General features: G+C 39.1%; 1 protein-coding gene across 1 annotated transcript in view; it reads right to left on the bottom strand.

Moving 5' to 3' along the window:
* Positions 1 to 9,156: 9,156 nt before the first annotated feature.
* Positions 9,157 to 17,661, bottom strand: part of GOLPH3 (golgi phosphoprotein 3) — a 62,021-nt gene continuing 53,516 nt past the window's right edge. Inside the window, exon 4 of the mRNA XM_517830.6 lies at positions 9,157 to 11,083. Coding sequence (XP_517830.1) covers positions 10,659 to 11,083 — 425 coding nt within the window. The 3' untranslated portion in view covers positions 9,157 to 10,658. The remainder of the gene's footprint in view (positions 11,084 to 17,661) is intronic.

Genomic DNA, 17,661 nt, shown 5'->3' with positions numbered 1-17,661 from the left:
CACACACACCAATTATTCAATATATTCAATACCTGGTGTTGAGAAAATTGGCTAGGTATTTTGGAAAGAGGAAAAAGCTAGTCCATTTGCAACAAAATCCCTGACATCAAGATAAAATTCCAGAAGGGTCAAAGATTTAAAAGCAAGAAAGGAAACAAAAACAAAAACAATCCCAAAAAACCTAAATATATTCCTTTAATCATAAAGTGAATAAGCTCTTCTAAGCATGAAGCTAAATTCAGAATCTACAAAGCAATAGACTCACAATTTAACCAGACTATATACAAACTAAAAACTACCGGGGGCTATCCCAGTGGATTCAAGCAAGATGCCAGGAACACTGGCATAGTTTTCTATTCTCCCCATATCCCCACTAACACACCCGGGAAACACACAACACACACACACACACACACAGTTAATATAGAAAAACACAGTAAACATCCACAATAAAACTAGATACAAAGGTATCCCCACAAACTCCAAAATATACAAGTGTGTGGGGGATATGCCACCACCACCACCAAGACCAATTTGAAATCACCATCTGTACAAGAGAAGTAGAAGGAAGCAACACAGCATGTGATGGCCCCATGACCTCGCAAAATCACCAGGAGAGCTCAGAGGACCAGCAGGACAGCAGCAGCTGGGCGTGGAAGAGTTTTCATCTTCTCCTAGTGGGCAAGTGTGTGAAGTCCATGATGAAGGAGGAAAGGGCTGATGCGGGCTATGAACTCTCAAAACCCCATGCTAAGGAGAAACTATGGGAAATAGAATCCAAACTGAGCAGGACAAGAGCAAGGATAAAAAATAAGATTCAGTTAAAAGTATATGAGGGGAGCAGATACAGGTCTTTTCACTCCACAAAACAGAAGAGGGAGAGGCTAAAGTTAAGCTACTCCAACTCAAGTCTTTCTCTTCTAAAAGAACAGGAAAGGCAATTTCATGTAAAAAGGAGTAACAGAAGATAATCTTGGGTTAGATCCCATACAAAGTAGTTATAAGAAAAAAGAGGCTGAGTGCAATGGCTCACACCTGTAATCCCAGCACTTTGCGAGGCTGAGGCAGGTGGATTGCTTAAGTCCAGGAGTTCAAGACTAGCTGGGGTAACATGGCGAGACCCCTTCTCTACAAGAAATACCAAAAAATTAGCCAGGCTTGGTGGTGCATGCCTATGGTCCCAACTACTCAAGAGGCTGAGGTGGGAGGATCGCTGGAACCTAGGAAGTCAAGCCTGCAGTGGGCCATGATCGTGCCACACTACTACACTGCAGCCTGGGCAACAGAGTGAGACCCCATCTCAAAAAAAAAAAAAAAAAAAAAAGTATAAGGAACAAATATAATCCCTACAGACAACAAAAGCACACCAGTAAGCTATGCCCACAAAACCAGTGAGAACTATAACTCAGTACCTAAGAATGAGTTAAAATAAAATATATCAAGAAAATGACCTGGAATATGAATAATATAAACCGAAACCAGAAAGACTCAGAAATCAGGTATTAAAACTCAGGGAAAAAAATCTAAGATAATTTCAGAAAAGATGAGTCATGTGGAAAGACCATTTCCAGTGAATAAACCACAATAATGCCTTCAGAGAAAGAGAAGAGAAAAAGGGGACAAATGTTTAAAGATCAGTAAGAAATAGAGGAAAAAACCCCAGCAAAACACGAAGATGGAAAATGAGTCCCTCAAAAGGAAAACCTGAACAAGTGAACAGAAGACTAAATATTTTAATTTTCCTGAAATTGAGAATTAAAAAATGGTCAACACTACATGTTGAAAGATCACACCATGTACTTGGGAATACTGATCCAGAACGACCAAGACAAAAACACACTCTAGTAACATTGGAAAAATACCGGAGAGAAAATATCCCATGAGCATCCAGGCAAAAACAACAAGGCAATTATGAGAGAAAGAAAATCATTATCATATTATAATCCTAGTATTGTTTAACAGCAATGCTTTATGCTAAGAACATACTTTGGTTACCCAAAGAAAATGTGACTTAAGAATTTTATTGGCCGGGCACAGTGGCTCACACCTGTAATCCCAGCATTTTGGGAGGCCGAGGCAGGCGGATCACAAAGTCAGGCGTTCAAGACCAGCCTGGCCAACATGGTAAAATATGGTCTCTACTAAAAATACAAAAATTAGCCGGGCGTGGTGGCGCATGTCTGTAATCCCAGCTACTTAGAGGCTGAGGCAGGGGAATCGCTTGAACCTGGGAGGCAGAGGTTGCAGTGAGCCGAGATCGCGCCACTGCACTCCAGCCTGGGCGACAGAGTGAGACTCCCAACTCAAAAAAAAAGAATTTTATCCAGACATACTGACTTTCAAATAAAAGGCTACAGATAAACTGCCATCAGCATACAAAAATTCAGGACTATTATTCTCACAAACCCTTTCTGAAGAATCTAACAACAAATGAGCAAGGCAATCAAAATGATGGCCAGGCAGTGACACTGGGAATGGTGATGAGCACTAAACAGGTATTTACCTGAAGAGCTGAGACTAAAGGAAGGGTTAAAAGGAAAAGATTAAAGTATATAATGACTACATGTTCTTACAATGTAGATGTAGCCCAACTACAAAAAGGGTGGTGGCGGAGGTGAACGGAGCAAGCATATAAAAAAGTCTTATTAAAAACTCATTTTTAAGTAATCAAATTGTTGGTATAGTGCTAATACTATTATTTTGAGAATGTCTTATGTGGAAGCAAATGAATAACTATGTGATATTTTATTGTCAGTAATTTCCATCATTCTTGATATAGAAAAGTAGAAGACAGAAAAACCCTATAAATTGTAAATTTGAATCTGAGGGTTGAGTGGGGTGGCTCACACCTAAAATCCCAGCACTTTGGGAAGCTAAGACAGGAGGATCACTTGAGGCCAGGAGTTCAAGAACAGCCTGGGCAATATAGTGAGACTCAATCTCTACAAAAAATTTAAAAATTAGCCACGCATGGTGTCACATGCTTGTAGTCCTAGCTACTTGGGAGGCTGAGGCAGGAGGATCACTTGAGCCCAGGAGTTTGAGACTGCAACGAGCCATGATCAGGTCACTGCACTCTAGCCTGGGCAACAGAGTGAGATCTTGTTCTCAAAAAAATAAATAAATACATTTCCATCTGAATTGTCAATGTAAAATCATAAGGCACTTTATTTTTCATTTTTTTATTGTGGCAAAATATACATGAAGTTTGCCATCTTAACTTTTTTTTTTTTTTAAGACAGAGTCTTGCTCTGTCGCCCAGGCTGGAGTGCAGTGGTGCAATCTCGGCTCACTGCAACCTCTGCCTCCCAGGTTCAAGCAATTCTCTGCCTCAGCCTCCCGAGTAGCTGGGATTACAGGCACCCGCCACCATGCCCAGCTAATTTTTGTATTTTTAGTAGAGACGGGGTTTCACCATCTTGGCCAGACTGGTCTTGAACTGCTGACTTTGTGATCCACCCGCCTCAACCTCTCAAAGTGCTGGGATTCCAGGCATGAGCCACTGCGCACGGCCCATCTTAACCATTTTTTAAGCACACAGTTCAGTGACATTAAGTCTACTGACATTGTGTAATCACCACCATCCATCCCTGCAACTTTTTGTTTGTTGAGACGGAGTCTTGCCCTGTCACCCAGGCTAGAGTGCAATGGTGCAATGTCAGCTCACTGCAACCTCCACCTCCCGGGTTCTAGCAATTCTCCTGCCTCAGCCTTCCAAGTAGCTGGAATTACAGGCACCCACCACCACACCCGGCTAATTTTTGTATTTTCAGTAGAGATGGGGTTTCACCACGTTGGTCAGGCTGGTCTTGAACTCCTGACCTGAGGTGATCCACTCACCTCGGCCTCCCAAAGTGCTGGGATTACAGGCGTAAGCCACCACACCCAGCCCCATCCCTGCCACTTTAACTTCCCGCACTGAAACTCTGTGAGGTACTTTTCATAAACACATACATACACCACACAAACACACATAAGATTTTCCCCCAGAAGCAATGACCAAGGCAGTAGTAACAAGTATTCTGAAAGCCCAAATTACGGTCTCGAAGTACCATTTCATGCTAAAAGAAACATGGCTTGTTGGAAAAATAGATGATTCCAGATACAGGGTAGGAAATATACAAAATGAACCTGAAACATCTTGCCATACCAGGAAGTTATCAAAGACTACTAAAACTATCAAAAGGACTCCAGATCCTTGAAGAGAGTTCCACTGGCCAAAGATAGGGCATTTTGAGCATTAATAGGGCTAATAACTGTAGACCAAAACACATAAAAGAATGATTATTCCATTACACTAAGTGAAATAAGGCACAAAAAAGACAAAAAAAAAAAAATCTCGCTTATATGTGTAATCTAAAAAAGCCAATCTCATAGAAAAAGAGTAGAAAAATGGTTACTAGAAACTGACGGGAAGGGAAGAGATAGGGAAACAAACGTTGTTCAAAGGATACAAAGTCTCAGACTAGAGGAATCAAGTTTTAGTGATCTATTGCATTGCATGGTGACAACAGTTAATAATGTATTGTGTTTCAAAATTGCTAAAAAGGACTATTTTTAGTATTCTTACCACAAAAATATAAGTTGGTAAGGTGATGGTTATTTTATTAAGCTTGACTGAATCTCCAATGTGTACAAAGACTAAAACATTACATTATACCCATAAATATACACAATTATTATTTGTCAATTTAAATAGAATGTGTTTCCATAAGTTCATAATACTTTAAAAATTAAAGTTATTTTTGGAGGGTGCCATGGAACCGGCTGTATTTTGAAAATAGGTAAATAAACTGTAAGAATTATTCTACCTTCCCTCTATGAATTATAGTAAAACGTAATGTAGATAACACGTCTCTTTATAGAAATATTCTAGCTAATAAAAAATAATAATAATGAGGGCCAGGCGCCGTGGCTCAAGCCTGTAATCCCAGCACTTTGGGAGGCCGAGGCAGGAGGATCACAAGGTCAGGAGTTTGAGACCAGCCTGGCCAATATGGTGAAACCCTGTCTCTACTAAAAACACAAAAATAGAAAAATAACCGGGCATGGTGGCAGGTGCCTGTAATCCCAGCTACTCGGGAGGCTGAGGCATAAGAATTGCTTGAACCCAGGAGGCGGAGGTTGTATTGAGCCAGAGATCACGCCACTGCACTCCAACCTGGGCGACACAGTGAGACTCTGACTCAAAAAAAAAAAAAAAAAAAAAAAGAAAAAAGAAAAAGAAATAATTGCCGGGTGCGGTGGCTCACGCCTGTAATCCCAGTAATCCCAGCATTTTGGGAGGCCGAGGTGGGCAGATCACAAGGTCAGAAGATCGAGACCATCCTAACATGGTGAAACCCCATCTCTACTAAAAATACCAAAAAATTAGCCGGGCATGGTGGCAGGCGCCTGTAGTCCCAGCTACTCGGGAGGCTGAGGCAGGAGAATGGCGTGAATCTGGGAGGCAGAGCTTGCAGTGAGCTGAGATCGGGCCACTGCACTCCAGCCTGGGCAACAGAGTGAGATTCCATCTCAAAAAAAAAAAAAGAATTATTATTAAAATATCACATTGCAACCCCAATAAATAAGAATTGAAAAGCAAGGCTGCTAACATCACAAAAGGAAAATATGAGACATTATGTGCCTCCTGGTGGAAGCATACACCACCACTGATTAGTATTGCCTACACAAACAAACCTGAATCTAAGCTTCTAGAGCCAATTACCAATTCTTGGGAAATGCAGTGTAGAAGTCAAACACCTTAAATCACACCATGTGGAAACCATCAACAAAATCCAAACCTTGGAAAACTCTGCAGGACAAATGATCCAATTTCATCAACAAATATTTTGCAAAGGAAAAACAAGAGAGAGATGGGGGAAGAACCTACAGATTCAAAAAAAACTTAAAAGACATATCAAATGAAACAAAACAATACAATCAAAGATTCACACTGGGTCAGGACAGTACTTACTCTTATGAAGACTGTAATTGGGAGAAAGACTTGAACAGCTTCAGGGTATAGCTGGCAAGGTTCTATCTCCTGACCTGGGTAATGGCTGTAAACATGGGTGCCTTAAATTAATTAATGTAAATATTTGAGATTTTCCATTTATATTTTAATCATAAAAACTTTTAATGAAATGCTTATATACATATTCTTAACCTAGACATTTCGACTTTTTCCATTTTTAAATTTGATCATACCCTCCCAAAGTTAATATATATCAAATCTGACCACCAGACATCTCTTTAGAAGAAGGATCTCCACAAATTGCATGCTCAAGCACTGCACCTTACACTTTTCTGAATGTTAAAGAAAGCAAAAGCAAAACTTACCATCTGCCAGCTCCCAAGACTGGGAAAACAACTGCATCATAGGCTTAAGTCCTCGTGAATCAGTACATAAAAAGATCAATGCCCTTTAGAAAAATGAATAAAGAACACGAACAGGTAATTCACAGGAAAAATACAAATTACCAAAAGGCAGTAAATGATAACCCCTCAATAATGAACATAGACTAGGAGTGATGATATCCTCCACAGAGGGGTCCCCAACCCCCAGGCCACGGACCAGTAATGGTGGTCTGTTAAGAACCAAGCCACACAGCAGAAGGTGAGCAGCAGGCAAGAGAGCAATACCACCTGAGCTCCACCTCCTGTCAGATCAGCAGCCACATTAGATTCTCATAGGAACTCGAACCCTATTGTGCACCTAATCGAACTAATGCTTGATGATCTGAGGTGGAACAGTTTCATCCTGAAACCACCCCCCAACCCCCAGGTCCATGGAAAAACTGTCTGCCACAAAACTGGTCCCTGATGCCAAAAAGGTTGGCGACCACTGCTCTGCAGTATTGGCTAGGGTATAGGAAAACCAGCATTCACCTTATTGTCAGAAGTGTAAGTTACCATAAAGCTTAGAAATCAATTTGGCTTTATCTTTTACATTTTCAAGGTATATTATTTGAGCAAATCCATTTCTATTAAATCCTTCTAGAGAAATGAGAAATAAAGACATAAAAAAGTATGCTACAATAGTGTAATAATGTAAAATATGAGAATCATCTAAATGTCCATTAATGGGAGATTTAACTAAGCTATACAACAAAGCCATTCAAAAGAATGTGTACTTACCCTGAAATCTCTCCACAACATAAATGCAAAAAGTAAAATGCACATCGGTGTATAAGGTAGCCACACTACACCAATTGTTCTATCAGGAGTAAATATCTATATAATTCTGACACTGGGCTGAGAAAGTATGACTACCGGTTTAACTAAACCATGTTACCGTCCATACCCCTTTGAAGGATAGCCTGCAAGGTCATGAATATTAATACCACCACTTTACTGATGCTGTTACAGAATATATGACATTTGTGCAGAATTTACAACAGTCAAGCATATCATCCTGGGACCCAATGGGCTGAGATGAATTGGAACTACCTCAGTTTGTCAGTCATCTTAATCTGGACAAAAGTGAAATGGAGCAGTATTACCTCACATATATAAGTTAATACAAGATAGAGAAGCCACAGAGTTGGAAATTAAACTTCATAAATACCTCACATAAACTTGCAACTGCTGGGTGGGAGTAGCCACACCTGGCAGCCATGGGCCCTTGACAGTATCAGGCTAGGTGTCACTACTTACTGGTCTCATGTGTCACTGAACCAATCAGGCCCTAGCCCCTTTCTCTTTCTTTTGGGAGATGACCAAATTCAACGGTTTACTACACTTAGAGTATTGTACCTATCTGTTCACAAACAGTAAGAACGGCTGAGTGGTGGAACGAGTCAGAGATCATTGGTCAACCTTGCTTCAGGAGGCCAGGGACTTTCCTGGTCATTAGACAATTCTGCTTTGAGAACACACAGAACTGGTCAACTTTTTCATCCCCAAAAGATAATTTATGCAAGTTATACCAAGATATTAGAATAGAGATGTTCTTTAATCTTTTTATTTTGCAATGCCATGAGAGTATTTTGCACGCCTATTCTGTCTCTGTCAGGGAAAGGAAGTGCCCAATTAAGAAAGGAACAATTGTAGCTGAATGCCATCACTGTTCCTCAATCGCCTTAGCATTAAAAGCTCGAACAGTTAGTAGATAATGTGACACTGAGCGAATTCTCCTCTGAGCTTGTTCTTCACAAAGTGAAGATAGTAACTGGAATTTGGGGAGGTAAAAATGAGATATAAAATAGCATGCGCTTAGTAAGCTTCTGTTAGTACATTGTACCAATCAGGTTATTTTAAGGAACACTCAACCAATTACAAAACATATGAAGCCACCAAAAAAGAAACAGCAACTACTACTTCTCTGCACAATAGATATCTATGTAAAGGCTTTTAATCAAAGTGGCATAAACCCATGGAAGTACTGCTCTTAACACAGACAATACTTATTTCCATGGAGTCACATCATTCCTGCTTTCAAGAGGACTGAAAGCAACAATATTCCATAGGACAAAGAGTTCTTGATAACACCACTACAACCCCCCCGAGATTTTACTACACTTCTTCTCCTCTGGAAATAGAAACACACTGAAGCTGGGGCCGCACACAGGTAGAGCTAAGTGTGCACTCTGGTCTAGTGCAAACACTGACAGAAGTTCAGGCGAGGTCCTTTTCCCCCTTGCTTGGGAATACTGATGCTGCTGATGAAGTGAATACCTCAGAAATCTATTACCTCACCTCTAACATCTTCTCAAGTGAAAAACAGGAACTTTTCACTCGATAAGAAATTCCAGTATACTGGTATCAGTTTCCCAATATCTACTTTATGGGAAGACACTTTAATAGTTCCTACATGTAGTTACCACCAGCAGTGTCATTTTTGAAGGTAAAGAAGGTTACTCCAATGGATAGAAAAATCTGTCTTTTTTCCATGCATTAAAACTGGGGCCTTGACCAGCCCCGTTTTTGCAAATAAAGTTTTATTGGAACACAGTCTAACCTATTTATTTGTATTATCTATAACAGTTTTCATTCAGTAAAGTTCAGTAGTTGCAACTGACACAGCTGGTGGCTCACAAAGCCTAAAATATCTACTATCTGGCCCTTTAAGAAACCCAAGCCCTGCATTAAAATATTACAATGCTATAGTAAGTAACATTTCATTTCAAAGAAAACTAAATGAGAATACAAAAATACAAATGACATGCTTGCTCTGATTCAGGCACTTTCAAGATCATTGTTTATTTATTACTTCAGATAAAAAGATAGTATACATATTAGGGAATCCCTTAAAATTCAACTCTAGAGTTATACACCATCTAGTACTTTTGCAATGAATGTTAACAACAACAAAAAAAATCTCTAAACACCTGAAAGCCCCACTATTAACATGGACTATGGTAACAAAAAATTTTGACATTTAATTTGTTCAATATATAGTATTTACATTATGAAACCAATGGTGATGATACAATAAAGTGATAAAGAAATAGTAAAAATAAACTTTAAAAAGCAAAGGTTTATAGTCTGACAATGCTAATTATCCTAATTGTATATAAAAAATTAAAACATAGCAGAGCTTTCTGTTACAAAATTCTTAATCCTCTGGGTTGTAATCATTACTTGCTACCAATTTACATGCAACATCTGCTAGGACTGACATTTGATTTTTTTCCCCAAGAATGTGTGAGTAGATAAATGACATTTCAGAGCAGACATTAATTTACTTGTGGACAGAAAAAGAAACTCAAGATTGGTACTGGTCACAAGCCTCTTCCCAATAGAAATTATAAAAACAGTAAGATAAAATTTAAAAAAAATCTAAAAAGGGGATGCATAGGCAGAGTACCATAAATGGCACAGCTCAAAAAATCCCAGGACCAATCAGACACACATCTTTTCTCTCTCCTTCAGCGATGAGAGGTCGATTTTGCCATCAAATAACCATGATTGAAGCAAGCGAGGGGCACCAGGTGTACAACCTATTAGATCTTGCAAAATACTAAGATGGGAGCAGGGGTGGCCAGAAGAAGGGGTAATTTATATATAATTCAAACTATATACAGCATAAATGGAATGCAGCCCATCCCAAACTGGCTCTGTGAAACAATTGGACCTTTATAGTTAAAATTATAACAAGTGTAATAGTACAATAGATTTACATGGGAAGCAAAATCCAAGGGGCATTTTATATTAAGTATTTACTGTGCTGTTTCAATTTAAAAATAATTTTGCTAAGTATACATCTCAACTGAACTCTATGTATAAAATGTCCTAATAGATACAGATATTTACCTTTGGTGAGTTGAAGGCCTTTTTGTGACTTCTGTCTGAACTGTAGGCAGAATGCTAGATGTACATGCACATATGGAGAAACTCAAGCTGAGGTCATCCAAAAGCTGTGCGTATGAGGAGGCTGGAGGTACTTTGAAAGTCAAAGTAGACCAGAAACCCAAAACAGGTAACAGTGAGGATGGCAACAGGGAATGGAATGCCAATATGGCAGTAAAACTTTTTTTAAAAACAGAAAGAGGAAGGCCTCTCGTACCAGCAGAATCCTGTACACATACAAAAAAGAAAAAGCCACCCACCATTTTGTAAAACAGAAGCCAATTATAGTGTGGGAAAGTACAAATTACAGAAAACCAGAAGTCAACAGAAGAAAAACTACTGGTTTACTTGAGAGAAAGGAGAATGGTTCACCCCGAGCAGAGTTACTTGGTGAACGCCGCCACCACCGCCCACAGAACCTCATTGGTGTTGGCCTTCAGACATTCCACTTCAGGGTCTAAGTCGAGAAGCTGCCGCACTCTCTTGGTAGCCAAATCATACTGCTCGTCCAGAAGAGGAGCAAAAGCATTCTCCAGGACGTCCGAGGCATGAGCCAGGTAAATGAGGGCCAGCAAGCGCCTGTCCATGCGGTGAGGGTCATTCACCCATTTGTCAAGAACGGCTTCCTGTACTTTCTTGATGAGGCGCTGCTTAATGTTGTTGTTGGTGAGGGGATGTGTTGTCATGTCAAAAAGTAGGAAGTTCTGTTTCTCTGTTGTCAATACACCCTTTTCCACCAGGTTTTTAGCTAATCGTTCCCGTACATTTCTTAACTGATAATGCAATTTTAATGGATTCCATGTCTCACCTAAACAAAAGATTTCAGAAGTTAGAAATGATGAGTATTATCTGCTAATTTTGCAAAAATTTTGTACTATTAAACAGTAAAATCTGATTTTGCCCCAAGAAAAACAGAAGAAAATCTGCCATGTTTTTCTCCCTAACTAGACCATGAACCCCTTAAGCCTAGCCAGACCTTTGGATTCTAAGCACCCGGCACATCCTCAGCCACAGGAGTCACTCAGACGACTAAACTGCAAGCAGTCTTCAGACCAGAGTCAGTAACCCTTAGTCTTATGTGGAAATGAGCCAAATATTATGTTTGAGCTTCCTTCCAGCTGATGTCAAAAAGCAGCCAATAGCCAAATAAGAAGTTTTCTATTAAACACCAGTCTGCAACTAATAGACTAAAAAAAAAAGCTTCCTGATTAATATGTTATTCCTGAAACTGCTACACATATACAGCCTATAGAGGTAGGAAAGCCTGTTTAGGCCATGCTATTATTTGATAACAATATAAAGCTAATTCTGGAAGGATACAAATTTTCACAATTTTAACCTTGCCATCTATACATATTTCCTTTTGAGAGAGAAATATTTAAAATAAAACCAAACGATTTTTCACTAAAGTGGGTTCTTCTTTATAGAAAACTGGAAGGAAATACACCAAAATATTAATCTTACTTATCTTTGGGATTATGTGTGCTAAACTTTTTTTGTGCTTTCTGCATTTTCCAAATGATCTCCAATGAACATGCAACTGTTTTTATACTTAAAAAAACTATATTTTTCTAAATTAGAATATGTTAAAGATCAACCACAGGCATCTTTTTTAAATGCAAACGTTGTAAGGTCGAGATTTTGTAATACTGAGAGAAAACCTTCAGCCACACTGTCCATTACAGGAGCCATTACCCACATAGAGCTATTTAAATTAATTTAAAAATTCACCTCTTCAGTGGCACTAGCCACATTTCACGTATACAATAGTGACGTATGGCCAGTGGCTACACCCCACAGGAACAGAACATTTTCATCATCAAAGAAAGTTCTAGCGGACTATCTTAAAATGTTAAGTTGCTGTCTTAAAATATATTACCATTCAACTGGACAGAGACACAATTATTTTCCTATACTTAATACTAAACAACACAGGCCTATGATGAAGTAATCATTCCTAAAGCTGCCCTCTCATTGTAATTAGAAATCTCCATAAAATATACGAAAAAACTGTTTTCAGACACTAGTCAAAAGCAGCCCAGAACTGTGACACATGAGTGCAGCCTATGTGAGCCGGACAACTGCCTAAGCTTACCACCTAGAGGCACGTCCCAGGCAGCACAGCAGGCAGGAAGACCCCAAGCAGAGCACAGCAGTCCCATCACGTTAAGGCAGCAGAGATCAGAGTTCAGGGTAGCTAAGGCAGCTGCAATGTGCAAAGCAGACTACTGGAGAAGGGGGACCTACGCAGATAAAGAGGTCTAGAAATCTGCAAGGTGTTCCTTGAGTCTTGGGCTGAAAGCTAAAGCTACATGTGTTAGGGTGAGAAATTCCACAAAGCTAGGCAAAGAACACCTACCAGAAAGTGAACGATTCTAAGAGTTCAGTAGAGCTGGGAAAAATGTGATTGCCAACTAGCCAGAGAGCAAAAGCCTCACTAAAAACCAGGACATTCAGAAGGAATACTAGAAAATTCACATCTTAGTAGTAGGGCTAAACCAGTCCTAGAGTATAGACCACCCTAAACATGCCCTAATAAAGATTAAAAGCGGCCAGGCGCGGTGGCTCAAACCTGTAATCCCAGCACTGTGGGTGGCCCAGACGGGTGGATCACCTGAGGTCAGGAGTTCGAGACTAGCCTGGCCAACATGGTGAAACCCCATCTCTTCTATAACTGCAAAAAATTAGCCGGGCATCGTGGCAGGTGCCTGTAATCTCAGCTACTCGGACGGCTGAGGCAGGAGAATCATTTAAACCGGGGGAGGGCAGAGGTTGCAGTGAGACGAGATCGTGCCATTGCTCTCCAGCCTAGGCAACAAGAGTGAAACTCCATCTCACAATTTAAAAACAAAAACAAAAAATTAAAAACAAGTTGATCCACAAGTAACTTAGCTGCCTACCAAGACAAAATTCAACACTCTTTAAAGAAAGACCATAAAATTCATCACTTAACATTCACACTGTCCAGCATCGAAGTTAAAAAAAAAAAAATATATCACTAAACTTGCAAAGCGCAAAAAAGTGACCTAAAACTAGGGGTAAGGGGGAAGTCAACAGAAACAGTCCCAGCCTGGGCAACATGGTGAAATCCCGTCTCTACAAAAAATACAAAAGTTAGCCAGGGCCAGGCATGGCGGGTTACGCTTGTAATCCCAGCACTTTGGGAGGCCAAGATGGTGAAACCCTGTCTCTACTAAAAATACAAAAATTAGCCAGGCATGGCAGCAGGTGGCTGTAATCCCAGCTACTCGGGAGGCTGAGGCAGGAGAATCACTTGAACCCGGGAGGCGGAGGTTGCAGTGAGCCGAGATTGCACCACTGCACTCTAGCCTGGGTGACAAGCACAAGACTGTCTCAAAAACAAAAACAAAAACAAAAATCCCCAAAAAACAAAACCAAAAAAACCCTAGTGTCCTAGTGCAAGTCATCTTAATCTATTTCTCCATTTACTCATCTATAAAGTGAAAGTAACAAATTTATCAAGCTCATAGGGCTATTATGAGGATTAAATATTAAGTTCTTAGAATGAAGCCTAACACATGGTAAGCTCTCAGTAAATGTTAGCTACTATTTGCCCATGTGCAGAATAAACATTCTGGCAGAATTTATAGTATTTATAATGTTCTAAGAATCCTGTTAGGTACTGAGAATACAAACATTAGGATATACTTCTAACCTTGTAGGAATTTAAAATCAAGTGAAAATAACATTCATAATATATTACATATTAGAACTAACTATACTGGCCAGAAGAAAATGGGAATAGGGTCATAAGAACAAAATGAACAAAGTGCCTAGAGGAGTAAGAAATGACTCTGGTTTAATGTTATGGGGTATTTCATAGGAAAGTTATAGAAAAAAAGAATCTTCAAGCTAAATCTCGAAATCCAGCAGGATTCACCACATCCTACGAAAGGGAGAGAAGCCTGAATTCCAGGCAAAAGAAACAACAAAGTACATAGGCAGCAGAATAGAATAAGCCCTGGAGTAGCGGCACACATCTTTCAAAAGTGTGTAACTTCCACCCTTTTTTTTTTTTTGAGACGGAGTCTCACTCTGTCGCCCAGGCTGGAGTGCGGTGGTGTGATCAGGGCTCACTGCAAGCTCCGCCTCCTGGATTCACGTCATTATCCTGCCTCACCCTCCCAAGTAGCTGGGACTACAGGCACCTGCCACCATGCCCAGCTAATTTTTTGTATTTTTAGTAGAGATGGCGTTTCACCGTGTTAGCCAGGATGATCTCGATCTCCTGGCATCGTGATCCACCCACCTGGGCCTCCCAAAATGCTGGGATTACAGGCATAAGCCACCGCACCCAGCCACTTCCATTTTTTTATAATTGTGTAAACCCAATGTCCCACCAATAAATAACTGCTGCATCTTTCACTAGTATGAGTTTTGCTTTTTCTAATGTCAATGGCAGGTGTTAGGCAGCCTAAGACACTAGGCTGGAATTGGGTAACTATTGTGTTAAACGACTTAGGGAAATTTAAACTAATGCAACAAAAAATAATAAACAGCCTATTTAAAAAACTACAGTTCAATCCTAAGATTAATTATGTAAAGAATAATTTGTTAAGTTACCTATCAACTCTAATTTGGTATCACTGACTTAATATGTTTATGTTGTCACAAAACCTAAGTATAGCAGAATAAATGACTCCCAAGCTATCCATTTTTATTTTACCTTCCCAAGTCAAATAGGAAGGAATTCTATACTCCAGAGACATCTTAGCCAAACAACATCTACTGCCAAACAACAGAGGGGAAAAAAAAGTCAAGAAACGAATTATTCTGAGAGATCTACAGTTAAACTTCTCTTTGCAGCTTTCCACTCCCCACCCAAAAAAAACACCCCCTCCCCCATACACACATCCCTCTAATGCTGTTCTACAATATTTTTGTTTCTTATGGGAAGTAAGTGGGATTAACAGTTTATGACTACTGTCTCTTATACTGAACTTATGCTAAGGTTTATCCTCACCTTATCCTTAGTTAAAACTTACATATTGCAACCAGTGGAAATACATGCTTAGTAAATTTTACAGAAGTTCCTGTGGAAATTTCCCAATTCCAAAGTATACTAACTTACAGTTTAATGTTTCTACTAAAAATGAGAAGAGCCTAAACACAGACCACCTTCAAATAAAGTATTCCACTTATGACTGGCCCTTCCTACTGGCAATCATTTCTGACTCAAAGGAAGCAATAAAAAGGGACCCAGCCATCATCTTCTCCTGTAGCAATTCCCTGGGAAGAGGGTAAACCCCGTGTGCTCACTCCAACAAATAGACGGTTATTCAGATCTCCTCAAGTATTAGAGAAAAATAAAGAAATCTCACGAGCAGAAGGCTAAAACTGTGAGGAAATATCCCAAATGTTGTTTAATAGTATTTGTGGTACAGAAAAAAGGCACAAAGTAATAACCAAGTAGTCAAAGTATCTTGGTATTCTGGAATTTCTGCCTTTTATTTTCGAAGAACTAAGCTAAATCAAAAGAATAAAGTCACACCTGAGTTTAGCATAAGTAAGACATCAGTATAAGTGGGATGGGAAGACAATAGATGGATTTCTGAGGAGAAGATGCAATAAAAGTTTAGCTTCTAAAGATTTAGCTACTTCAATTTTTAAAAGTGAATACTTAAATACTTTGAAATAAATGTTTGATAAATGAATAGTTCTTGAATTCTAGATTAAAAGACGTTACTGTGATCCATGCTGTTAGTCCTCAGTCCCTAAATTATTCACCATATATGTGAAAAGACTTTACAAGTTATACAAGCAAATTTAAAATGTAATGAATCTATTCATAGTTTACTTTTTTTGGTAAAGGAAATTGTGAGAAGTAAATATGGAGAGGAAAAGTTCTTCAAAGATTATTCATGTCCACTGCCCAACAATCACTTTGGTGGAGAATGACATGCTGACAGGTACCTAAATCATTTCACTGCAAAGAACACTTATCTTCCTTGACATCATCTTACAAAACTAAAAGCAGCTTTGGCCATAAATTTGGCAGTGTAGTGATTCCTTGTGACCAAACTGATCAACCATGCCTTAAGATTTCAGAAGCTAAAAACTATTCTTAAACAGTAGTCTTAGCCTGGGCAACATGATGAAACCCCATCTCTACAAAAAAATACAAAAATTAGGGGGGCGTGGTGGCACATGCCTGTAGTCCCAGCTACTTGGGAGGCTAAGGCAGGAGGATCAACTGAGCCTGGGAGGTCAAGACTGCAGTGAGCTGTGACTGCACCACTGCACTACAGCCTGGGTGATGGCGAGACTTTGTCCCAAAGACAAAACAAAACAAACAAAATACGTAGTCTCTCAACTTGCCTCAAACTTATGTATACTAATTTTAAATTATTAGAAAATGTTTAAAATTTATCAAGAGTTTTAACATGTATACATGTACAGTATAAATAATAATAAAATGAGCCCCTGGGTATCCTCCACCCCAGGTAAAGAAACTGTTCTTTATTAAAACATTCCTTGGCTTCACGGCAAGGAATCCCTCTGAACAAGTATATTTCTTTCTTTGCATCTCATTCTTACCCTTCAAAGGCCTAATCTAAGCTCCACTTCCTCTTGTAACTACTAAAGTTCCCAAGGATTTTTCTTTTCTCTGAACTACTGAACTTTCAGAGAACCATACTGTCAAACTCTCATCTGTTCTATCAAATTATTAGATGTATAAAACTGTTCCCCAATCTGAGAGCACATTTTAAATTTCATAGCACATATGTCATTATTGGTGCAATAACTGGTGTTTGATACCACATATTATATTGAAGCAACAGAAAATTTTTAAAAATCTAAAAATCAGCAAGCTAGCCAAAGAACTGTATGCTTAAAAATGGTAAAAATGGTAAAAGTTACATTATATATATTTTACTACAATTAAAAAATCAGCAAGCTGGTATCTTGATACTTTCAATTAGGTGAGAAATAGATATTTTTTATTTTCTTCTTTTTACATGTCATTTGCCAGGAGATTTTTTTTTATTTTTTTAACTTTAAAAAAAAGTCCTTTTTCCTCCTTCTCCCACTCTGGATTCCCTTCCTTTATTCTGAAGCAGCAGCATTCCCAATGTATGTCAAGAGCAAGCAACTCAAGTGCTACAGGCAATGTTCTGGCATCAACAGCCAATCTAAAACTCACAGGACATTGTTTTTTAAAAAACCTTGCTAAGTATTAGTCTCACATTTTACCCAGATTTCTAATCCAAACAGACAGTGCTTTACAAAATCCTGTGTTTACATACTTGTGAGAAAAGCTTTTAGACTTCTCATCTTTTCACTGCTTAATCAAGTGGGGACAGTGCAACAGCAGCCATAGGTGAGAACCAAGTTCAGTTAGCATTTATATTGATAAGCTTCATT

This window comes from Pan troglodytes, chromosome 4, assembly GCF_028858775.2.
Source record: "Pan troglodytes isolate AG18354 chromosome 4, NHGRI_mPanTro3-v2.0_pri, whole genome shotgun sequence".
NCBI lineage: Eukaryota > Metazoa > Chordata > Mammalia > Primates > Hominidae > Pan > Pan troglodytes.
Note: the sequence above shows the minus strand (reverse complement) of the source record. Positions and strands in the feature narration are given on the sequence as shown.